The sequence below is a fragment of the Notamacropus eugenii genome, chromosome 2 (assembly GCF_028372415.1).
Source record: "Notamacropus eugenii isolate mMacEug1 chromosome 2, mMacEug1.pri_v2, whole genome shotgun sequence".
Taxonomy (NCBI): domain Eukaryota; kingdom Metazoa; phylum Chordata; class Mammalia; order Diprotodontia; family Macropodidae; genus Notamacropus; species Notamacropus eugenii.
The window spans coordinates 25,380,912-25,406,844 of NC_092873.1; the positions used below are offsets into that span (position 1 = coordinate 25,380,912).

The 25,933-nt window shown below is 51.6% G+C and overlaps 1 protein-coding gene across 2 annotated transcripts in view; it reads right to left on the reverse strand.

The window, feature by feature from the left end:
• Positions 1-21,692, reverse strand: part of KCNQ1 (potassium voltage-gated channel subfamily Q member 1) — a 319,334-nt gene extending 297,642 nt beyond the window's left edge. Inside the window, exon 1 of one of the 2 annotated variants that reach the window (XM_072639473.1) lies at positions 21,191-21,692. In XM_072639473.1, coding sequence (XP_072495574.1) covers positions 21,191-21,579 — 389 coding nt within the window. In that variant the 5' untranslated portion in view covers positions 21,580-21,692. The remainder of the gene's footprint in view (positions 1-21,190) is intronic. The other variant, XM_072639474.1, reaches the window with a different exon arrangement.
• Positions 21,693-25,933: the final 4,241 nt, after the last annotated feature.

Consider the following 25,933-nt stretch of genomic DNA (forward strand, 5'->3'; position numbering starts at 1 on the left):
ATGGATTCTAGGCATTAGCACCACCCTATTGGGGGTAGGGTGAGAGATCCCTAAAGGCCTGGCTATTGTCCTTAAGGCCCTCCCAGGAAAGAGTGAGCACAGAACTTGAGTTCTAAGATCTGGACAGAGCAGGAAAGGAGCCTGGGGTGCCCAGATGCTACCTGAGGGCAAGACCTGGACAGGTTTCCTCTGCCCTGCCCCACCCCCCATACCATCAGCACTCACCCAGGGCCTTGCTTGCATTTTGGGTTGCCTTTGGTGACTGGGTCAGAATTCCTTCAGCTATTGACTCACTCTGCTCAGTACAAACCCAGGCTGGGATGTGGATCTCCACCCCGGGCTCCCTTTGCTCCCTGGGCCTTTCTGCCCAGTGCTGCTCCCCTTCTCTGGGCTAAAGCACCTGCCTGATGCCACTCCAGTCCAGGAAGACTCCAGTCCACCATCTCTTCCTGGGCAGTGGTGCTTCCGGGGGCTGCCAGGAGGTTTTGTAAAAGAGGAACCCAGGCCACCCGCTGCCCACTCCTGAAGCCCTGCTCAGTGTGTCCTTTCTCTCCATCTCTTCTCTGAAAAAGCTGACTTAACTCCTGAGTCCCAAGTGCCACAGATGCCCAGCACCCCATCCCCTGCTCTTTTGTGGGCCTCAGCGATCCACTGTTCTGCTGCCCTCAGTCTGACAGCCTCACACTGAGTCCATACTTTGGGGTCCCCTTTATCTGGGCAGAGGCCTTCACCCAGGACAGTAACTGAGGACTCTGAGGCAAGGTGCCTGTTTGCTGAGTAGAGCCCTGTGGAGCCTGGGGATCAGCTTGAGTTGAATTGGACCACCACATCATGCCACATGGAAAGGTCTGTTTGCTGTCTGCCAGGGTCCTCTGGGCATCTGGGTCACTGACCTCTCGCAGCAGGGGAGGGAAACTTTGGGACAGTCCAGGACCCTGGGGACTTTGGTGTGAACCTGGATGTGCAGAGGGACTCAGTTTGCCCATCTCTGAAACGGGACACACCTAGCTGGCTCCCGTTCCCTATATTAGAGTTCCCCAGAACCTAAGAAAATGTCCTTCCCTGGTATTCTCTGAAGGAGGCATCCCTGAGGCAGCTTTGCTTACAGAAATGGGGGAAGAGAGAGAGAGAGAGAGAGAGAAAGAGAGAGAGAGAGAGAGAGAGAGAGAGAGAGAGAGAGAGAGAGAGAGAGAGAGAGAGAGGAGGGAGACAGAGACAGAGAGCTCTGAAGCCTCGGAGTCAGGAGCCCCATCACAATCAAACAGAAGGTATGGGGCATGCTGGGAGCTGAGAATGTCCCCCACCACTTCGCTCTCCTTTCCATGCTATTTTGGTGAAACCTGTGTATTCTGGAAGGTAGAGGCTCCAGCAATCCAATGCTCTCTTTTTCCAGGAGAGGAAGCTGAGACCCACAGACTGGGCCCCCAGGCAGGAAGAGCCAGAGCCCAGATGAACTGGGGCCTCCAACTTTGGAGCTGCCGCTGCCTGCCCCGCCCCCACCTCTGCCACACCGTTCTTTAATCCTAAGGAAAAGAAAGAGCTGATGTCCCATCTTGGAGCTTCCCATCCTCGGTGCTGTCATCGCCATTTTACAGGTAAGCAAACTGAGGCTTTGAGGAACTGAACAACTGGTGCAGGGTCACACACAGACCTCAGACCCCAGGCTTCTGCAGTCCTCTCACTGTTCCCACATCACCTCACAAGGACCCATGAAGTCTGGCAGGGCCCAAAGGCCCAGGGAGCCAAGAAACAGCACCCAAGACCCTGCCCCCACACCCAGCTCAGGCTCCTGGGCTCGGCAGAGAAGGCCCCATGATGTTTAACAAACACTGGCTCTTTCTGCCAAGATGATAAGAACGGGGACCTGGGGGAGCCTGCCTGGCACTGAAGGACTCGGTGACTTTGCTTCCCAGAAGGAACCGGTGGGGACCGATAAGCTCAGCGTGGGTGTCAGGTTTGGGACCAGTAACAGGGGGTTTACAGCCGTGAAAGGCTGACGCAAACGGAACCTTTACACGCACATACCCCCTCAGCCAAGGACATGAGGGGGGATATCCACCACATGGCAGATTTTCCCTTGGTCCCCAAGAGACAGCACTGATTTCTCAGCCATTCTGGGGCTCCAGAGAACCTACTAGAGTATTAGAGCTGTCACTCTCCCCATTTGAAAGCTGAGGAAACTAAGGCCCAGTGACTTTCTGAGGTCAAACAGCTAGCTGGTGGCCAAGCTAAAATTAGGACATAAGACTCCAGTACCCCAGCCCCACCCCCTCCAAGAGGCCATTATCGTGGCAGATTGGGCAGCATCTCTATCATCTCCTCCATGATAAAGTCAGTCAGTCAGAAAGCATTATTAAGCACCTATTGTGCATCTGGCACTGGGGATATGAGAGCCCTCCAGGAGCTCCCAGTCTCCTGGGGGAGTCAAGGCCTCAAAGGGCCAGGGCCAGGGCTATGGAATGTCTATCACCTGGTACAGGAGTGACCTGGCCAGCTGTCTCCTTCTTCTATGAGGCTGGGAGCTCCCTGAGGGCAGGCTTCTGGGTCAACAGGCAGTAGGGGGTCAGGGGAGGCCAGTAGTGGGGGCTAATGGACACAATGTTGTCTCTGATACAGGGTGAACAAAGCCGTGGGCAGATCTGCTCAGGTGTACTGTGAGCCACAGGGAGGCTGAGAATCTGGGGACCCAGGCTCAGAGGGGACAGGTGCTGCTCCTTAAGGCTGGACACTTCACCCCTCCCCAGATGCCCAGTCTCATCAATGCTTCTCACTGATCGGCAAACACACCACAGAGAGTGGGGGGTGGGGAGAGGGGTGAGAACACCTGGACTGAGGATGCTGACCACACAGGGCATCCCACAGCCAGGACATGGGTTACACCACACACACACACACGCACGCGCACACACACACACACACACACACATACACACACACACACACCCTGTACCCACAGTCACAATCCAAAGCCTGGCTCCACTGGCTCCAAAATTTTCTGACTCTGTGGCCCCAGCACCCCAGAACCTTTCCCCCACTGCTCTCTGAGGCTGGCAGTGACTATCATTACCTGCACATTATGGGGGGCAGGGGGGACAGTGAGGCTAAGTGGAGGCCTAGGGCCTCAAAGCTAGGAAGTACAGGAGCCTCTGACTCCAAGGCCAGGGGCCACCCTGACTTAAAGAGGTGACCCATTCAGTGGCCTCAAAGGATAGTAGGATGTTGTCAGGCAGAGGACAGTGGAGAAATGCCCCTAACAGTGTGCCAGCCAGAGCCAAGTAAGAGGCAGGAAATCCCAGCCCATATTCAAGGACTGGTCAGTCTGTGGAGAATGGAAAGGGGCAGAATGCAAAGACAGGTTGGAGAGGGTATAAGAAACATATTGGCAGAGCCTTGAATGCCAGGCTCAGTGCTCTGTGTTCTTTCATCAGTAGGCAGTGGTCCAGGGTGGGAGGACAGAAGCATTTTGTAAATGAGTTAGGTCCCTAGGGCTCAAGTGCTGAGGGAGAGGGAGGGAGGGCAGGCAGGCCTGGGGAAGGAAGGGTGCCAACCGAATAGCACAAAGCAGGAGTGAATGATGAGAGTGTCTAAGCCCAGTCTGGTCAAGGTCGGGCCACCCCCAGGAAGTGGGCTCAAAATCACCAGGGAAAACACCTAGATTAAAGGGTGTGGAAGCTGTGGCAGGGACCTGTCTGTCTGTTTCTCCTGCCTAAGTCTTCTGATGCCATGCCCACACAGCAGCACGCTGCACTCAGATGATGCCAGCCACAGGCTGGACCATGCAGCCTGGCCTGGATGGGGTGCCCATGGTCCGCACCCCTAGCCCTCAGACCTGTTGCAATTTTCAGCCGGATGGAGGCAGAAGATCCAAGGGGCCTTGACGGAGAGTTGGCACTCCAGTAACAATGGGTATTTTGGAAGGATGAGGAGGGTACACCCAGAGATTGACCTGTCTATAGCTCATCCACTGAACAGGGAGCTAGAGAGGTCAAGCTCCAGAGGAATCTGCTCCCCCTCCCCCAGCCCAGTCCAGCCCAGCCCAGCCCAAGGAGATGCACATTTGTGGCTCCTGCAGACCTGCCTTCCTTTGTTGCTGCCTGGTTCCTAAGGTTATCAAGTAAAAACCAAGTCCCAGCCCTGCCACTGTGCCCTTCAAGCTTGGTTAAGCCTCTTCCCCCTCTTTGGGCCTTAGTAGACTGGATGATCCTTGAAGTCTCACCCATGGGATCTTACCATGTCTATGGAGAAAGATGGAAAAGCATAGGTTGCACAAAATGCCCTGAAAAGCAGGAGGGTCTTTAGGGGATGTCAGGAAGGAGGAGACTCAGCTCTGTGAGCCTTTCCTCCTTGCCTCTGTGCCTCAGTTTCCCCTTCTGTAAATCTCACAGCACCTGCCCTTCCTCTCTCTGGTGTCTCCTGTCAGTTCCCAAAGTAGTAGTCAAAGGTCTGAGTACAGCTGTCTTGGGAGGTGGAGCCAAGGGTGGGGGGGTGGGCCAAGAAGCAGCAGGACTGCCTCCTTCCTCCTCAAAGATGGAGAAAAGTCACCCACTGAGCCTTGCCTGGGGCATCTGAGACAAAATCACAGTGAGCCCATTTCCAGCCCAGGTCAGCAAAGTGAGACCAACAGAGGAGGCTGTAGGTGCTGGGGATGGTCCAGACCAGCAGCACAGGGCATTCCCACACAGAGGACCAGGCACAGAGGCCAGAAGAGGTCTCAAGTCCAGCACAGAGTGGTCTTAAGGTACAGTGTGAGGACAAGGGCCAGCTGGTGGGGCTCTATCCCTCACTACTCCAACCCAGAGACAGATTCAAGGCTGATTGAGGAAGGAACTTGCACCAGGGGTGGGGTTCCAGGATGACTTGAGGTGGTGAGCCTTAGTCTGGGTACCAATCAAGTAACAAGTTTAGAAGTAAGCAGCAACTTATTGGTTCTGCCTCTAAGAACACAGCAGGGTCTCATTTCCAGTTTCTAGATCAATCTAAAGTCTACAGAGGGATAACCAGGGCAGGAATCCCAGACCAAAGGGAAGACCACAGTCCTGTCATTCTGAACCAACATCACTTCCCTGTTAGTTTCCTCAACTGTAAAGTGAACCCTTACTTTGCAGGGCTGCAGTGAAGATCAAATGGGATAAATTTATAATGTGATTAGTACAGTGCCTGCACCACATGAAGGCTTCTTTCCTTCCCATCCCCCTCCCTGAACTTAAATGTTTACGTCAGGAAGTAGGCTAGAAGAATGAGCAAACAAACTACACAAAACAAAAGAACATCGCCATTAAAAGCTCTTCTGGTGCCAGGAATGCTCACAGAAAAATCTACAAGCAAAGCCTCAGAGAAAAGCGCTGCCTGGTAACAAACTCAACCAGAATTCCTGGGAGATATGAAGCAAGAATTTTGGGGGTTTAAATGTTTTGGTAAATGAAATGAGAGCAATGGAAAAAAGGATTTTAAAGGAAATTATCAGCTTGGCATAAAATGTACAAAACCTTGCCCAAACATTGCCCTACCTGAAAATTAGAGTGGACCAGAAAGAAGCGGCAAGAAATATTTAAACAAAATCAAAAGACAGGAAAAAAATATAAAGTATCTCTTAGCAAAAATAACTGAACTGAGAAAGTGGAGAGATAATTTAACCATTATTGGACCATATGATCAAGCCATCAGATTTGCAAAAAAAAAAAAAAATTATAACTTCCCAGCTCTCTCAGAACCCAGGGGCATCGTGGAAATAGAAAGAACCCACCTCATGAAAGAAATTCCCAAATAAACTCCCAGAAACATAACAGACAGAGCCCAGAGTTCCTGAGTCAAAAGGAAACAGCAAAACACTGCAAGCAGGCAGAGGAGACAGTCAAGATCACACATGATTTAATAGCCACCACCATAAAGGAGCAGAGAGTTTGGAACACAATATTCCAGAATTCGAAGTACATGGCCAAACTGAACATGCAAAACTGAACATAATTCTATAAGAGAAAAAATTACCTTTAATGAAACAGCAAAACATTTATGTTTCTTTTTGCAATGGAAAAGTATTGGATATTGAGGGAGTCAAAGTGATGGCACTTGCTTCCCACCTCCTGGCAGAAAGGAGATGGACTCAGGGCACAGGGTAAGACACAATATTTTGGACACGGCCAGTGCGGGGATTTGTTTTTGCTTCACTCTACATGCTTGTAACAGGCCTTTTGTTATTGTCTTTCTCGGGGAGTGGGGAGTTGGGAGAGAAAAAAACTAGGATTTCTGTTGATTTTTTTAAAATAAAATTTCATGTTTACAAAAAGGCTCTGCTTGCTCGTACCCATCCATGCAAACATCAGTGCGCTCACCAGAGACAGGAGCTAAGGACCTAAGGACCTAAGTCCTTGGCTTAGGCTGCCATACCTCCGTCCAGCAGGATCATGTGAGAGTGACAAGTCCCTTGATCCTGACGTAGCATGGGCACAGCGCGCCTCCCCTCAGGAATGCAGTTGGATAAGGCTATCTGAGACGGCAGAGATGACAAACCAGTGCCTGGCTGCCTAGGGATGGACTGGAAAGAATCTGAGGGGGTCTTGAGACTTGGGTGCAGGGACTGGTTCTGCCACCAACTCTTGCTGTGACTTTGACCGAGCTCTTTCCCCTCCCTGGACCTCAGGGTGAAGGACTAAGAGTGCTCGAGTCCAAGTCCCCGTCCCCTCCACCCCCCAGGCACAAAATTCTCTGCTCTCAGGTCCCTCCTGGTTCTACATTCCCTGCCCTATGTTCTGCCCTTGAGAAGGGCCAAAGAGAAGAGTCATTCCAACATGATGAATAGAATAGAACAGGCAGGACAAGCCCACTGGAGGACCCCAAAGCACAGGGAAAATGGATGTGTGAGGGGCTGCCCCTAGCTGACTGGAAGAGGGAGAAGGCAAGGCTTCCCAAAGTGGGGTACATCTGAGCTGGCCCATGGAGGCAACAGGTAGAGATGAGGAATTTATGGGAAAGGGGCAGGGAGCGGCGAATATCCATGTGGTTTCCTAGCTTTGCCTTCGTTGGAATCTCAAAGTACAGGGAACCCTTGGGTCATCTCTCCAACCCTTGGCATTCTTAGAAAGTGAGCATAAAGGTGCCCACAGTGCAGACCCAATGTGGTCCAACATCACTACCCCCTTCTTCTCTTCAAAAACTAATTAAGAAACACCCAGAGCACATGCCAAGCACCTCACCAGCGGGGCCAAGGTCCTGTCAGACCCTCCTGATGGATCCTGGCAGCAGGAGGCCTTCACCCAGGAAACCCCAACTCACCAAATATCTAGGGGTGGGGGAGGAGGTGGGATTCAAATACAAAAAGGTTGATTTACATCCTTTTGAGTGGAAAATGACTATGGGCCAAACCCAGGGACATCTCTATTTATCAGTAGTGCCTTCAGTGGACACACACGGGAGTAGAAAAATGGAAAAATGGAATTTGGGGCAGCCCCAGCCCTGACTGATCTCAGCCCTATTCCTTCATAAGCCAGGACTAATGCTGGTCCTCAGAGGGGGCAGGATGTGGGAGGGTGACCAGGAGTCAATCAAGGGGTATGGGACAGGGCTAAAGTGGGGGTCATAACCCGCAAAGCCCCCACATCACAGGGCTCTGAGCAGGATCACAGGGAATCGGGCCACACGGTGCTTTGCAAGCATCACTGTCATTCCCACCTGGCATGATACCCAAAACCATCCTCATTGACCAGTCAACATGTCATGTGCCAAGCACTAGGAGAATACAAAGATGCAGCAGCCCCCAGATCTCAAGGGGCTTGCCCTATGTTATTCTGGGGGCAGCAGGCACATCTTTCAATCACCACAAAATAATCCAAGAGGATTTGCTTCCTGTCAGGTATAGAGCAGGGAGACCAGGAACAGCTTTTTGCCCCAGGTGACCCTTAGCTGACCTTGAAAGGAAATTAGAGGGTATAAGAGGGCGAAGGTGTGTGGGGTGGGGGTGGTAGTTCTGATGTGAGGGTGTTCTAGGCAAAGGTACAGAGACAGGAGATGGGGTTAGGCTGAGACAGCCAGCAAGGTCAATGTGGCAGAGTCATGGAATGTGGGAAGGGAGTGATGTACATAAGGTTGGAAATATCAGCGTCAGGCAGGTTGTGAAGGGTTTTCAAGGCCCAACTCTGTATTTAAAGAAACTTAGGGGTAATAGGGAGCCATGAGAATTTATTGAGGAAGAATGCAACATGATCAGAACATCACTTTAGGGGACAACTCGGCTTGTGGAGACATTGGCCATTCCTCAAGATCTTGGGCTTGAGTGACATTGCCTCCACATCTGACCTGACTCCAGCCACTCTGATCTGATCTTTCATATGCTTTTTCCTTCTACCATATATTGAAGATGGATAGATGGACAGATAGATATGCATATATATATATATATATGTCTGTGTATACACACACACACACACACGTTGTTGTTTAGTCATTTTTAGTCATGTCCAACTCTTCATGATCCCATGTGGGGTTTTCTTGGCAGAGATACAAGTGGTTTCACCCTTTCCTTCTCCAGCTCGTTTTATAGATGAGGAACTAAGGCAAACAAGGTTAAATGCCCAAGGTCACATAGTTAGTTGGTGTCTGAGGTCAGATTCAAACTCAGGAGGATGAGTCTTCCTAACTCCAGGTCTAATGCCTTCGAGATCCATAGTCTACAACTATTCTATGGTTCTGTGTGTCTAGGATTGTTATCTTTTCTACCTGACTGTAAGTTTCCCAAGGGCTAACATCCTTGTATCTCCACCATGGAACAGGCACACACCAGAGGCTCTGAAAATATTTAATGAATTGAATACAAGTAATAATTCCACTCCTATTGAAAAACTCTTTCTACAATCACCATAATTAATCACACTGAAAACAAAAAGATCTCAAACCCCATCTCAAACCCCAGATGCAAAAAAGGGCTTTGACAAAGTATACTTATTCATGCTAAAAACCCTACAAAGTGCATACAGGCAAAGAAGGTCCCTTTTAATTTTTTGTGGAGAGGACCTTTATAAAACCCCAAAGCAAGCATTATATACAATGAGAATACACTAGAAACTTTCCCAATAAATATGAAAATAGTCACCCACTCTCCTCAGTCCTAATTGATACAGTTATGGAAATACTAGCAAAAGCAATAAGATGAGAAAGAAACTAAAGGCAGAAAGATAGGTAAAGAGGAGCCCAAACTATCCCTATTTGCTAATGATATGATAAAATACTTAGAAAACTCTAGAGAATCAGCAAAAATACTGAGACAACTAATAACTTCAGCACAGTTGCAGGCTGCAAAACAAGCCCTCAAAAATCAACAGAATTTTGTATAATAATAATAAGATCTAAGAGGCAATAATAGAAAAGGAAATCCCATTCTGAATAACTAAAATGCATAAAAGTACCTGAGACTCAACCTACCAAAGCACACAAAATATTTGCACAGATTCAATTAAACAGTGTTCCTTAAAGAAATAAATGGTCTACATAGCTAAAGTAATATTCAGTATATTCAGCACTCATGGCTAGGTTGTGCCAATATGAAAAAAATGACAATACCAACAAGCTAGTTTATACTTTTAATCCTGTCACAGTCAAAGTATCAAATGTATGACTTATAGACCTTGATAAAATAGTAACAGATTTCATTTGGAAACATATTACAGATGAGGATGTTGATGTAGAGAGATATGGCCAAGTTTGAGCTTGAGAGAGAGCACTGGATTGGGGTGGGAGGGCTGTCAGGAGTCCAGGCAGACAGCCCCAGCTCTGACACTCAGCAGGCTGCTGTCCCTCTGGAGTTGAGGTGCTAGATCTAATTCCTCCTGCCATGCTTACTGGCTGTGATAGAGCATGGGATGCTCAATGAGCCTCAGTTTTCTCATCTGTAAAAAGGAAATAATAATAGCACCCACCCTCCTAGAGTTTCTTGGAGGAAAAGAAAAGGTAGAAGCAAGAATAAAACACAGGACCTCAGACTCTGGATTCCATGCTCTCTCCCCTGCACCACACTGCCTCTTGTTATAACTCAAATGAGAAATTCAAGAGCCAAGAGTGTCCAGAGTCATAATGAGTGAGAACCAAGGGGCTTGTGAGTAACAAGAGGAAATCTGGTTTTCCAGACCCAGGGATGGAGCCCAAAGCCTGCCCAGATTATGGTCGGCAGCAGACAGACCATAATCAACAGAGAACAGACCGCAAGCAGGGAATGGTATATCCTCCATCCTCACCAGCTAGTCCACTCTTGATGACCATCTGAGATGCCTTATGTCAGAGGAAGGTCAGAGCTGACACTCTTGGCCAAGGGCCCACTTTGGGACCCAACCTGAATTCCAAGGGAGCTAGTGACCCACCCACTCCATGAGTCATGGTGGGCCACTCTCTGTCCATCACAAAATTCAAAAAGAACAACCGATGAGCCTTAGAGCCTTAAAATCTCAGCTGGACCCTTTCAAAAGTCCTTTTCTGACCCAGCACCCACTGTGGCAGCCTTGCCCTAAGGCACTCTCTGTGGGCTGGTGTGGTCAGAGTTACATGCATGAGTCCCCTCCTAGATTGGGAATGCCCCCTGGGGCCTAGAAAGCACAAAACCTGCTAATCCTTCCCAGGGTTGAGCATGAGTTCTGTACCCCATAAACACTGCACAAACATTGATAGGAATGAATGAATCAATGGATGCATGGATGGATAAATGAATTAGTTCATGAATGAATGGGTGAATGATGTATGGGCAGATGGATGCATACCTGAATGTTGGCACATTAGGTATGAAAGCAGAGATGATGCCCAGCCCTGGAGCAAAGATAGCTCACGTCCCATCTAAGACCTTTGAAACTGACTCAGGAGCCCAAGAGGAACTGAAAGTGGGAAGGAATTGCTGGGCAGTACCACAGTAAATGTGGATGTGTTCTTAAAATAACTATGGCCAACCGTCTCTGAGATCAGGCCCAACTCTAAGGCCTGGGCATCCAAGGCTCAGAATTTCACAAGGAGCTGGGACCTAGTTCTGTTTCCTCAGAGAAGGGCACTGAGTCTCCCAAAGCAGCCATCATGTGAGTGTTTGGGATCATATTGTATCCTTAGTCCCACTGAGGCCCAAAACCTGGACGGAACATCAGAGCTCAAAGAGACATCAGAGGCCACAAAGTCTGGATGGAGTCATCTCACCATGACAGGGTTGGCTCCAGTCCATGCCACCCAGCCTTGTTGGGAAGCACAGCATCCAAACAACCACAGATCTGTAAGATGCCTTGGCCCTACCACCTGCCTGTGCTGCCTCAGTTTCGCCATCTGTAAAATGAGCTGACTGTGTCTGAGGAAGGTGCAAAGGTCATGAGAACAAGCTCCCTCCCTGTGGAGTTCATGGACCAATAGACAATTGCTTTAGTTAACGTCCTTAAAGAATACCCCAGCCTTCCTTCCCTACATCTCATCAGCCCCTTTAAACCCAGTCCCTGCTGCTCACTTCTCTCTGGGGAAATCACATTTCCTAAATAAGTCTCATGGTTCACCATGGCCAAAGAGTTCATCACCGGATGGCAATTCTCCTGGTAATAAGCCTCCTACCTTGGCTGGGGAGGCTCTGGGACCCCACTCAAAGTCCTACTAGAGTTCATATTCCACTGATTCAGCCTCCTAGAGGTCAGAGAGATGTCCCCATTGGCATCAAGGGATGACTCCTTTCCGGCCCTGCCTGCCTCCTCCCTGCCACATACTACCCTTATTCCACCCCCACCCTTGCACCCCCCCTCCCTTCCCCAGCTGGCATACACTTAGAAAGAACCTCCCAGGGTTTGCATCAGCCTGAACTAAACATCCAGACTGAGAGGAACCTCAGCAAAAAACGAAACCAGAGATGTTCCCTCCCAAGCCAAACCCAGACAGCTTGGGGATTGGTCATTCAACTTCCCCCACCAACTGGCCGTGAAAACCCAGGACAGGTTCACCAGGAGGAGAGATCTCCCATTGCTGCCGGCCATCCATCAGGCAATAGGCACTTATGAGTGAGTCTTGAAATGACCCCAGTTGGCATGTCCTAGAGCACAGAGTGGCCTTGGAGTCATGAAGGCTGAGGCTGGGGAGGGGGAGAGAGGGAGAAGGAAAGGGAGAGAGAGAGGGAGAGGGAGAGAGAAAGACAGAGGGAGGGAGAGGGGAGCAAAGAGGAATGGAGGGAGAGAGGGAGACCGACAGAGTTTATCCATGTCCTTAAACTGAGCTTTCAGTCCTCCAGACCATATGTGAGAAGAGCAGAGTCCAGGGGCACTCATGCCTCCCTTCACTTCTATAGCACCCCAAGATCCTGTTAGCTATGTTGACTGACACATCCCACAGCTGACTCATGTAGTTTGTGGTCCACTCAGAGCCCAGACTTTTCTTCAGAGCATCTGCTGCCTAGCCACACTTTCCCCATCTTAGACTTGTAGAGTTGATTCTGTGCCAAAGCACCAGACCTTACCCTTACCCTTGTTAAATCTCATCTCATTAGACACCACCCAATGCTCTGGCTAGCCTGCCAAGATCCTTTGGGGACTCTGACAGGACATCCACGGTTGTATCGGCTCTCCCTCCCTCCACCTCACCCCCACTTGACTTCATCTGAAGACGGTGCATTTCATGTCTGCCTTTTATCCAAGCCACTGATAAAAACACGAAGCTGTATTAAGTCAAGTACAGAGCCGTGGGATCCTTCAGTGGAGACCTCCTGCCCTGCTGACACTGTACCATTAACACCCACTCCTTGGGGATGAATCAGTATAAATAGATATTCTCCTCCGCCTCTGGCTGTTCCAGAATAACCTGGCTAAAATCAAGGTATACATCTCTGGTTGCATGATCCGGCCAGGAAAGAAGCACTACAATCACTTGGTGATCGCTGTCTGCTTATCTAAGTGGTCGCCAACCTTCCCTTTAACCATCTCTCAGCTCAGCATCTGTTTTCTTCCCCTTGCAGTCAACGCTCTCTCTCTTGCAACCTCTCACTCCTGCTGCCACACAGGCCAGGGTCTCAGCAGTCACATCTGACCTTTGGCTCGGCACCTGAGGGCCCCAGGGCCGCCTTCTTGTCTCCTTACTTGCCCTGGGGGTTGACTCTCAGTTGGTTGTTTTTGTAGGGTCATTTCCAGGATAAAGGCCATTTTCCAGATAAAGGTTAGGGTAAAGTGATTGGCCCCCAGGTCACCCAGTAGGATCCAGGGCCTTCCTGATTCCCCTAGGGCCATAACCACCATACCCCAATGCTTCCTCCAGCGCCCTGGACTTCTCAGGCCTTGAGGCCTGAGGCCAATTCACTTTTGTTCTTGAGGCCCCAGTGCCTGCTGCATAGGAGATTCTCAGTGAATGCTGAGTTCAGTCATTTCGGTCCTGTCTGATTCTCTGTGACCCCATCTGGGGTTTTCTTAGCAGATACTGGAGTACTTTATCATTTCTTTCTCCAGCTCATTTTACAGATGAGGAAACTGAGGCAAATAGGATGAAGTGACTGAACCAGAGTCACAACGCTAGTAATGTCTGAGTCCAGATTTGAACTCAGATCTTCTCAAATCCAGGCCTGGCCCTCTATTCATTGAGTTACCAGCCCAAGGGATCTAATTAAAAAAGGAGAAACAGGAACCAGAAGCCACTTTGCCAACTGTGCTGAGACCCTGAGCTGCTCTGCTTCCTGAGCCAGGGCCCATGCCGCCATGGAGCACCACAAGCCCCAGTCTGCCCAGCCTCCTGGAGGCTGCCCCAAAGCAGTGGAGCCGAGGCCAGCCGCAGGAGAGGAGGAAAACAAGGCCACAGTTGGTCATTTGTCTTCCAAGCATGCTTCTGTTGACAATAAACTCTGGGACGCCAAGAGCCAGACCGAGGAAGGGGGCAGGGCAAGCTTGGGAGCCCAGTCAATGATTAACCAGCCCCCTCCCGGCAGGTTCTCCCCCTCCCCAAGAAGGCACTACAATCATTTTGGGCTGCCTCCTATTCACCTGAGGCAGGAAGTGCAGGTGGGACTGAGAGGAAGGGGGTAGGGGGTAGGGGGTAGGGGGGAAGGCAGGCAGGGGTGCCCCTCCTCTCAATGCTGCCCTCAGCACCCAGCCAGCGCTGTGCCTGGGAAGAAGCCCCCTTCTCCCTTCCTTAGAGGCAGCTCTGTGGGTCCTGTTCCCAGCATCAGGATGCCTGAAAGACTCTCCCTGTCACAGGCTACCAATCTATAAGGAAGGAAGAAGGCAGCTTATTTATTACTCTGCCCAGTTTACAGAGAGGGAAATTGAGGCAAGATGTAGGGAAGGTGGGATAAGCAGAGCATTCCTAGTAGGGAAATTCAAACAGATGGCTCTCTGCTCCATCCTCTGGTCCACCTGCCTCCTGCGAAACCCCTTGGAGAAGCCCTGGATGGGTGGCCCGGGCATGGGATTTCAGCCTCACTGTTTCTTCCTCCCTTCTGGGCCTCAGTCTCCCCCTCTGTCAAAGGAGGGGTTTGAGCTAGGTCAGTCAGTCAATAAGGATTTATTAAACTCCTACTACATACCAAGCACTAGGGATACAAAGAAAGGTGAAAGGCAGTCCCTATCCTCAAGGCACTTTAGTCCCACCACAGAGACACCAGGCAAGCTGACGTATACAAGTTCCAGGCTGAATAAAGGAGGTCAGGGACACAGGGAAGACCTGGAGCCTCAAGGGGCTGGGGCAGGTTCCTGTGGCGCATGAAGGAAGCTGGGGAGGTCAGTCGTGGGGGCAGAGGAGGGAGAAGGACACACCGAATGCCCAGAGCTGGGACTTGTTGGTAGGCTGTCCAGGAGGCAGGGTCATTGGTTCCAGGTGGACAGAAAAGGCTACCAAGGGCCTTGAAGGCCAAACCAAGCATTCTGTACTTGCTCCTGCAGGTGATAGGGAGCCACTGGAGTTGAATGAGGAGGGGATGATGTGGCCAGACTGGTTTCCTTCCTTCCTCCCCAATTTCTCCACAGTCCCTTCTAACTGTGATATCTGAGAATCATTCTCCTGGGCTATAGGTCCAGGCTTCAGACACACACACACACACACACACACATACACACACACACACACACACACACACACACACTCACACACACACACACACACCCTTTTCTGACTACTTCAGGGACACTACTAGGGACCCCCAGATCTGAACAGAAGAAACCCAGGCCCTGCTCCTAACCAAGTGACCTTGAGCTAGTCACCTCACTTAGCTCAATGAACTCAGAGAGTCCTATCCTGTGATCTGTGAAATCTGGGGGCATATTCACTATTGTCCAACAGAGGGAGAGCCTCCTCCTGCAGGCCAGATAGCCCAAGGTCCTGTGGGGGGCCAAAGACAGAGAGGGGATGGCCTTCAGGAAGAGCCTCTGATCTCTGTCCCTGGGAGCTGGCTAGAGAGGCCTGGTGCTACAGGGGGCAGGATATCCTCCCTGGAATGTTTGGGTTAACTCCATGGCCTCATCGGATGCCACTGAAGAAATGTTTATGGATGTCCTGCTAGGGGCCTTAGTCCACTGAAGGGGCACCCGGGGCCAGAGGGGGCAGGGGCATCAGGAACAGATCAGAGCCGGATATAACACAGTCAGGCTGTTCCTGCTGCCCCAGCTCTGGCCAAGACTGATCTCTCCAGCAATCCTTCCATTACAGCTCAGCTCAGCAGGTCTGGGGAGCACCTACTACGGGTGGGCCCTATGACACCCACTGAGGGGGATGCAGCCTGGTGGTCATCCTACCAGAGAGCTGCCTAGGCCCCTGGACCAGGAGGCTGGAAAACCACCCAGGCCCCCAGGACGGGAGCAGAGGCCAGAACACAGGGAGGATGAGAGGAGGCCAAATGTGCCCTAAGAGAGAGACCTGAGCCAGGACTAGGAAAGCTGGGAAGGCTTCCTGCATGAAGTGGATGGCTAAACTAGGCCTTGGTCAAGGAAGGCTGGGATTTAGTGGATCTGGGTTCAGAACCTGGCTCTATCGTTTACTTCCTGTTTGACAATGATCCACGAAGCACAGTGAGAAAAGTTCTGGATTTTGCCTGCAGGGCTGGGTTTCGATTCTGAACTCAGTCACTTACTAGCTGTGTGGCCTTGACTGAGTGGCTTTGCCTCTCTGGGCCTGTCCAATGAGGGCAGTTGGCCTGACTGACCCCTGAGGTCAGTACTCAAGGGAAGTGCTGGAGATAAGGATCCTCTTATTCCCACTTAACTTAAACACTCTCTTATTTGACAGATAGGGAAAATGAGGCCTGGAGGGGCAGATGCTTCCTAGGACCTTGAATCCCAGCCCCTGCTTGAAAAAGAATCGGGGTTGGTGTCAGAGGGCAGTGGGTTCAACCCCCAGCAGGCCTCCCTGCCTTCCCCAGGATACCAGGGCAGCCCCTGGGGTCGCTGCCCTCACCTCCCTCCAGCCCAGAAATGCTCCTGGGAAGAAATTTCCTAGAGCAAAAACAATTGAAATCAGGAAGCAGTGCACTTGTAAGCCATGCTTCCTGTGGGCGGGCAGCAGCAGCAGCCCAGGCCAGTCCAGAGGAGGCTCTGAGGAGGGCTTGGACCCAGCAGGCCTGACATGGGGCAGTCCCACCAGAGAAGGCTGGAGCACACAGTCTCTGCCCCCAGCAGCAGCCCAGGCTGGGACTCGAAGGAGGCTCTGATACACTCTGGCTAGAGGGAGTTGGGACGCAAGTGGAGTGGGACAGTCAGCTCCTGCCTCAAATAGCCAATTCCCAGACTCCCAGAATCAAGAATTGAGCCCAGCCCCCTCACTGCACAGAAGACCCTCGAATGTGGGAGAGGACTTACCCAGGAACCCACAGCTGAAAAACAATCTGTCAATGAATACGTGCACATTCCTCATCCTATGGACCAGGCACAGTCCTGGGCACTGAGGGGGGATGCAGAGAGAAGGTCCCTGCCTTCAAGGGGCTTATATTCTAAAGGATGGGAGGTTATGCTAGGCAGGCATATAGGTAAGCTGGGGTCATGGGACCAAGGGCTCCTACCCTTCTCACTTCCCCCTCTCCCCTCCCCAAGCATCTCCTAATTCTGTGTGGACCCAGGAGGCCACCAGAAGAAATGAATGAGTTTAGTGTGAGAGAGAGAGAGGAGGTAGGTTTACTCTCACTCTTGCTGTCTGGGTGACCTTAGGCAAGCCATGTTAATTGTTGGGGCCTCAGTTTCACAACCTGTAAAGTGAGCGCACTGCGCAAGATGGGGTCTTGAATGCACTGTGGACAGCTCCCTTGGCCTTTAATATTCCATGACTAAGAGGAAAGACTTGGCAGTTGGCCCTGGGTGGAGGAGAGGGGCAGCGTGGACCAGGCCACACCAGAGTCATTAGCAGAATGGCAAGAGCAGGTCCCTCTCCTCTCTGGGTCTCAGTCTCCCCTCTCTAAAATGAAAGACTGACTCTAACGTGCCATTGGCACATTTGGCCCCCAGAAATCAAACAGGAAGGGGAGCAGCAAGACCTCTGTTGTGGTCTGGGATGGGGGAAGAAAGCTGCGGGGATACCCTAGCCCTTCTGTCTTTAGGGCTCTCTCCAGGGAGGCCAGAGCTGACTTCAGGGCTTCTGGCAAGGTGACCCAAAGCCCACCCAGTCTAGGATGCCCTGGGAGAAGCCCTGGGGCAAGGGTGGCAGCACCTGGCTTGGAATCCCAGCCCCACCATCTACTTACTGATGGTGCAAGCTTGCTCTTTGGGCAGCAACATCCTCACTTGTAAAATGACCCCCTTGACCTTTGAACCCAGGACCCCACTCTAAGGCATGAATCCTAGGAGGCCAAAGAGGGGAAGGTCCATTCATACGAAAATATCCATACCAGAACTTCAGGGGGCAATAGCAAAATCCACTGGGAAAGGGCTGCGCACCATGTGGGAGAGAAAGGTCATAGAGAAAGGTCACTTACTGGCCATGAGAAATGAGGACAAGTCAGGATAAACCTAAGGCTGAGGTCAGTCAAATAAGCCCAGATACTACAATCATGAAAGAGAAACAAGCCGGCAAGGCATCAGCACTCAGACTGATGGAGCAATTGGTCCCAGAATTCTAATGGTCCAATCTACCACTAGTCCATAGGGAAGTGGTGGACTAGGGGCTTGGAACAGGAAGTCCACTGTCAGACAAGCAAGAGGCACCACTGGCTTTAATTAACTGGCCTTGTTCTGGCAGATTCTAGACACTGGAGGATACGGAGAAGCAATAATAATGTGAAGCAACACCATCAATACAGTCTTTGAAAATCCAAGAAGATGCAGGACGGGAGGCTGGTGCTCCCAGATCCCTCTCTTCTAGCTCTGACTCCAACTCAGGAAAGACAAGCAAGCAAGCAGATGAGGCCTTGCGCAGCCAAGCCCATGGCACAACAGAGCCTAGAGCATCCTTCCATGCTCAAGTCCTCCCAAGGAAAACCTCACCAGTGCCCCAGATCTGCTCATCTTTCTGAATGAAGAAGCTTCTTTAAGGAGTCTGAGAGTGGGGGACTCCAGATGAGGCCCCTGAAAACCCTGATCAGACATTGAATCACCTGGGCAACTGTCGAGAGAGGTGACTTGCAAGTGTCAAGTTCTCCACCTGTGAAATTGAGCAGCCACTACAATCCCAGCCTCTGCCTTCCTTGGGTGAGCCAGCTCCTCGTGCCCCCCCCCCCACACAATTCTAGCGTCTGCCTGACTCAGGGAGGGTAGGACCAGACCCTTCTCCCCGCCATACCCCATCGCAGCTGGGAAGGGGCTCTCTCTCACCTTCTCTCATTGGAATTGATGCTTGTCTCACCAGCACATTCTATCTTGCGGCCAGCCTAGATGGGCTTGTGGTCTCAGTGCCCATCTTTCATGTCCCCCAGACTGAAGCCTCCTGAGAGTAGCAAGTGTTCTTTCTTGCACTTCTCTGTGTCTTTCTCAAAGACCCCCCAAAAGACTGTAAGTCCCTGCAGAAAGGGCAGCTGCTTCATTTGACTTCTCATTGTGCTGAACTTGGAGTCAAGGGTGTGGGTTCAAACCTGCCTTTCACACTTAACTGGAGGTAACTTCGGGCAGTCCCTCAACCTTTCTGAGCAGCAATTTCCTCATCTTCTCTAGTGGGGATGAAATTCACAGAGTTCTTTGTCAAAAGCTTTGCAAATCTGAATGGAATGTCACATAGCAACGTTACCCACTAGATTCTCGGTGGATCTTCCTCCAGGTTGCTCCCACTAGCCCTGGGTGCTCCCAGGATCTGTCCTGGACCCTCTTCTCTCCCTCTTGGCTGAGCTCATAAGATCCCAGGTGATCAATAATTCCCTGCTCAACAAACGAATACCGCAGACCCTGCCTTTCTCCTGAGTTCCTCATCACCCACTGCCCTGGGACATCTTATCTCAAAATCAACATATCCAAAACTGAGTTTATTACCTTCTCCCCCCAACCCTTCCCTCTATCAAATTTCACCATCACTCTCAAGGGCACTGCCATCCTCCCAGTCAACCAGCTTCACAACCACACAGCCATTCTTGACTCTTCTTTCTCATCCCTACCTATTCGCTCTGCTGACAAATCTTATAATTTCCTTCTCCACAATATCTCTCACATCCATCCTGTTCTGTCCACTCACAGGGTCACCTTGTCCCCTCTTACCTGGACTATGGCAATACCCTTCCAACTCAAACACAGGTGTCAATGGGATAATTCTAAAGTGTAGACCTAGCCACATGATGTGAAGACTCTCAAGAACTCCCAGTGGCTCCCTATTACCTCCAGAATCAATATAAAATACTCTATATGCCATTCAAAGCCCTTTACAACCTGGCCCCTTCCTTTCTCCCTTCTCCACACCAATGATCAAGACAGGCTGGCCCCTCACCGGCGCTGACCCACTCTCTCCATAGCTTTGTCTGGGCTGTTCCCTAGGCCTGGAATGCTCTCCCTATTGACTCTGCCTCCTACAATCCCTGGCTTCTTTTGAGAATCTGTCTAAGTGCCACCTCCTTCATGAAGACCCTAGCTGCTAGGGTTATCCTTTCTCAGGTGACCCTCCACTTCCTCCATATTTATCTGCCAGGGTCCAATTATATCTCTTGTCTCTCCCAGTTGAGTAGAAGCTCCTTGAGAACAGAACTGTTTGGCAGTTTTGTGTTAGCATGGTGCCTGGAATACAGTAGGCACTTGATAAATGCTTGTTCATTGATCTTGCTCACCCCCTTTCTTGCTTTTACTCAGTAACCCCCCGGAGGCCGGAGTTGCTTTGTTCACCTCTCCCCAGCCCAAGCCAGGGCTTTGCACCTAGTAGGGGCTTAGTCAACCTGTGCTGAACAGAAACCCCTTCAGTACTATGGTGTAGGTACAGCAGTGGGTTGGCCAGCAGTCTCTCTTGACAGGAAAATGGATTCCTCTTTCATTGGAAACCTTTCTACTCCCAGTTTTCTTCTCCAAGGAAACCCTGCCCCTCTCTGGGAGTAATGTTCCTGAGAATTTGCCTGAAGTGATTTCAGTGGGAGCTTTCTGTTCTCCCTACTGAGCAGGTGTCTCTGGGGCTTGGGCTTTTCACCTATACTCAGAATATCCTTAGAATCCCAAGAACAGACAATAAGGAAAAAAAGATTGCTCTGGCCAGCAAGGGGTCAGGGAATGGACACCACCACCAGGAGGGAGAGAATGGAGGATTAGATGGATGGGTAGGTGAATGGATGGACAGGCAGCTCACTCCTTGCCCTCCCAAATGAAACCAGGCCCAATTCCCTCTCCCCTGTCCTTAGTCAAGGCCACGACCACTTTTCAGGAAACTGAAAGAGAGAGAGGAAGGTCCAAGACCCCAAAACGGGACTGGGAGACAACACCAGTCCAATCAGAGCCCTTCCTTCTCTTCAGTCCCACCCCCACCCCCTTCAAGAACCACTATTCCCTGGCCATTTGTAAAGGCATCCTGGGCAGACTGGCTGCTGGGGAACTAGCTCCAGGACAGCAGGGAAAGCTCACCCAGCTGGGGCTCCAGTTTGAGCTCCCCTCCCTCCTCATAGCCCCTCACCAGGAGGCTGGCAGCCCAGCAGTGGGCCGCAGGTGCTGGGCCCTCTGGAGCTGGCCAGCTTCGCCCCCTAGGCGGGGGTGGGGGGAGGGTTACCGCTGGCTAAAGGCCTACAGCCCAGCTGCCAGGGTCCCACACGGTGGGCAGCGGTGTGAGGAAGGAGCCTGGCCAGGGTAGCGGTCCCTGGGGACAGTCCCCGGTCGGGGCTGGACGCAGAGGGCGCGGCGCAGACACTTACACAGTAAAGTGGTAGAGAAAGCATTTCCAGCCCGTGGGTCTCTCGAGGAAATTGTAGACGCGTCCCTGGACGTGGCTGCGGGCGAGCAGAGGGCGCCACACGCTGTAGACGGACATGCGCGGGTCCAGGTTGACCGTGGCAGGCGGTGATGGCGACGGTGACAGCGACGGCGGGGCCGGGGGGCCCCGGGACGACGGCGGGGCCGGGGGCGCTGCGGCCGGGGGAGGGATGGGCGCGTAGAGCGCGCCGGCCGCCGGGGTCACCTCGGCCAGCTCCGAGGGGAAGGCAGCCTTGGGGCTGAGGCTGAGCCCCAGGGGCCCGCTGGCCCGACGGCCCCAGCCCCAGCGCCGCCGCTCAGCCTGCGGTGGGGACCCGGCCGAGGACGCCATGGGGCTGGCCCGGGAGCCGCGGGACACTGGACGGCGGCGGCTCGGAGGGCACGGACGGAGGTAGGAAGGAGAGCGGCGCTCCCAGCTCCCCGCGCCAAGCGCTGCCGCCACGGCCGCTGCCCTGGAGACTGGGCTCCCACTCCCGAGGGGAGGCACCGACCGAGCCAGGGAGGCGGGAGCTGCCCATGCCCGCCGCCCGGGGCGGGGCTCGGGCTGCCTCCCCCGCCCCTTCTCACCCAAGAGCCCGTAACCCATACACCCCCAGCTCCCTGTCCCGCCCCTCCCCAAGCCCGCCGAGGGGGACCCGAGCCGTAGCCCAAGGGCGCCCCCTGGAACCCTGCCCTGCCCTCCCCGGGTACCCTTAATCCCCATCCTCAAAGCCCCTCTCCCCTACCCACTCACTGGGCACACGTACCCACACAAACAGCGACACCTGCTTCGTGGGCCCCTGGCCTCCTTGCCCCCACCCATGGGCTCCCCTGAGTCCCTCAAGCCTCTTTGCTCGGACCCCCAGTTCCCTCCCAGGGGCGGTGAGAAGCCCGGTCCCCGATCTTTCGACTGGTTGCGGCAGCAGGTGGGAAGCATCTACAGAGGCTGGGTGACAGAAATCAAGAACCCGCCTCTCTCCAACCTGGGGGCCATCTCGACCTTCGGGAGGCCCAGCCTTCCCCAGTAGGCGCCAGCCCCCGAACTGGCTCTTCCCAAGCACCGCTCCCTCCTTGGTGGTCTTCAGCCACAGGCCAAGCAGGCCCTAGCCCCGGTCCCTTTCCCTCCGAGCCTCCGGCTTCGATCCCACTTAGCCCCCAAAGAGGGAAGGGAGAAAGAAGGTCAGAGGGAGTATTCTTAGGGTCTTGGGGCCCAGGTCTACCTCCCTTCTGGCCTGGCTTTAGTCCTATCGAGGATCACAGGCTTAGGGCTGGAAAGAACCTCAGAGGCTAGTTCGAGAGGAAACTGGGGCCTACATCACACAAGTAATAAGTGTCCAAGGCGGGGTTTGAAACCAGGCTGTCTCCCTCCAAAATCAGTGCCCTGGAAGGGACATTTCACACCCCACTTTTATTCAGGAGATGGGGAGGCAGCAGGGCCCAAGAGCAGGGGTTTAAATTTGGGCTCTTGCAGATGCCCCATAAGAGACTAGAGGGCCCCTTGAGTCAGATGAGCCTTGACTGGAAATGAGCATCTCTGCTCTGCCCTCCCCTCTTATCTTCCTGGCTCTTTTCTACCCACAGACTCCCAAGGTCCCCTGACCCAGAAGTCCTGCCCTCACATAGACGTGTGCTCAGGTCTTTGGCTCTCCCTAGACCTTCCTACTGGAAGCCCTCTGGTGGCATCTGTCCTGGGTGCACCTGTCCCACTCCACTATCCCTTGGGGCTTAGTATTAGGTTCAGTTTCTGAGCAGGCCTCCTGCTGGTGCTCCCAACTAAATCACAAACCCCTCAGGCCCTGTGGGGTAGGAGGAGCTCAGAACCCCTCTTTGTGCCCTCAACCCTCTGGTGGAGTGAGTTGGTGCCACAAATATTTGTGGGGGAGGGAAAAGTTTCCAAAGTCACCCCTCCCTGTGACACTGGCATTTTACCATCCAAATGCCTATGTTTGGACGCTGGGGGTGCCAAAGGATGGATCTGTAGGAGCTTGGGATAGGAGTCCATTTGGAGAGTGGACAGGCCTCCTCAAAGACCTGAAGTTACATGGAGAAAGTGGGGGGTGTCACATAGAGAACTGTGCCTGGAATACACAGAAGAAAAAGTTCTCTTCAGGTCATGGACTTATACATGTGAAGCCAGAATGAAGTTCCATTAAGTTAAACTCCTTCATTTTACAGAGGGGGAAACTGAGGACCAGGGATATCAAATGACTTACCCAAAGTCACTAAGGATGTATGTATCTCAAGTGGGGATTTGAACCCAGGTCCTGTAAGAAAAATGTTGACCACAACATCTGAACCTATTTCCCTTTTAAAAAGTATTGATTACAAAAGAAGGTCATTGTGTAGGAGAGAGGGAAGAGATATATTCAGAAATGAATGAGATGTAAAAAACAAAGGCATCGGTCAAAATATGATAAAGATTTTTTAATCCCTAGCTTCTCTCAAGGCTCAGCCCAGGTACTGCCTCTTCCTATCCCCCATCCCAAGATGTGGGTCAGTAAGCTCAGAAAGGAGAGGATGGGGGGAAAGAACATGAGGTCAGTTTTGGACATGTTGAGCTGAAGACATCTACAAGACATCCAGATCAAGATGACCAGTAGGTACCTGGAGATGGAAAAAGGGTCAGGAAAGAGGCTGGATAAGTTGATTTGAGAGTTATCATAAAGATGGTAACTAAATGACAATGATTGCCTGATGAGATCGCCAAGTGAAGGAGGGAGAATAGAGGGAAAAGAGAAGAGGGCCCTAGACAGAGCCATGGGGGCACCTATGGATAAAGAGCATGATCCCAAGGAGGATCCATCTCAGGAGACATTCAAATGGGTTTGAATGATGACAGCTATGGGATCAAAATCATTGTGATAGGGTGGTGGGGATTGTTCATCCTTCATTCTCGGGCATGACCAGGAGGGAGTTTGTTAATCACTGAGGAAATACAGGTACTTTACCTTTCTAGATCTCACTTTACACCTTTGTAAAGTGAAGGCAATACTCCTCTACCACTCCAAATAAAGACGTGTTATAGGAAGCAAATGAAACAACATCGTGGAACTCTGGAACAGCAGAAGAAAGGCTCACTGTGATGACTATTCTAGAAACTAGATTTCCCTGGAAAACACCAGAGTCTCTCCATCTGGAAGGACCCTCACGCTGCCTGATAGGTGTGTGGGCAGAGATCTCCAAGGTCCCTCCCAGTTATCCCATTCTAAGTTCTGGTTTCTCCTCTCTGTTTGGACATTCTATGAATCACACCCAAGTGGACACTGCCATGGACCTACCATTTGCAAACCCTGACGTCCTCATCTCCAGGCTATAGCATTTCCCAGCTCCCTAGGGCCCAAGTGTGAGGCTCGGGAGGATGTTTGCTGTGAGAAATGTAGAGCAGAGAGATATCCAACAAACAACCTATCTGGGAAGCAGGTGATTGGAAAGGAAACGATTAATGAGAGAGCTTGGAACAATGAATGACCCTTTGCCTTCTTGGCTTCGATCACAGGCTGGAGGCTGTGTTTGGGACTCCCTCTGGAGGAGCAGACCCTTCATGCGCAGAACTCTCAAAGGTACATGAAGCCTGACCTGGTCCTCTGGGAACCCTAACTGTTAGGACTTGATTTGTACCTAATCTCTGCCCTTTCCTGCCTCTGCCTCTTTCCATCGTCCTCCAGATGCTCAAGGAACTGAGTAGTGGGAATGCTTGGCCTGGGAAGGAGTACCCAGGAGGCCTGAGGAATTCTGACTCTGCTAGTTGCAGCTGGCCACTCTACAACTAATAACCCCCACCCCCACCCCATAACTCATTAATGTTAATCATAAAGTCAAAGACCTTGGAGACCTTTGAGGCCAACTGTCCCATTTTAGAGACAGGAAAAATGAGGCCCAGAAGGGCCAAGTGACTTGCCCCAGCTTCCATAGGGATTAAGAGAAGAGGCAGCATTAGAATACAGGTGTTCTGTCTTCATAGACAATTCCCTTTTCTCCTGACAGTTCACAAATCCATCTCATGACAATCCCTTTGTGAAGTAGGAAGCTCAACTCTTTTCCTCATCAACTGATCAACTGATGAGGACACTGAGGCTGAGTGAAGAAGAGTCTCAACCACCGTTACCCTAGGAAGGAAGGGTCAGACACAATTCTGATGATGAAATCTAAGGACAAGTCACAGGAAGCCACTTGTCCAACCTAGATTGGTGCTGGGGGACAGAGGGCTTCAGTCACAGGGGGTCAGATCTGGCCAAGAGTGGTCATGGGTAACCCTGGAGCACAAACAGGTCACCCACTGTCCATTCCAGCCTACAGATACAGGTAGACTGAGGAGGAGATCAACACCCAGAGGTGACCCTCTGCTGTGTGCTAAGAAGTAATGCTAGGCCCTAGGAAGTGGATTGAGAGAGCAGCAGTGTGGTTCTGACTCCAGGGGAAGGAGGGGGGCATTCCCAGCAGGAATCTCAAGTCAAAGGGAATCTGGAAAGGACCCACACATACCAAAATATTTATAGCAACTCTTTTTGTGGTGACCAAGAATTGGAAATGGAGGGGATGCCCATCAATTGGGGAATGACTGAACAAGCTGTGATATGTGATTGTGAGGGAATATTATTGTTTCATAAGAAATGGTGAGCAGGCAGATTTAAGAAAAAACCTGGAAAGACTTACACAAACTAATGCTGATTGAAGTGGACAGAACCAGGAGAACACTGTACACAGTA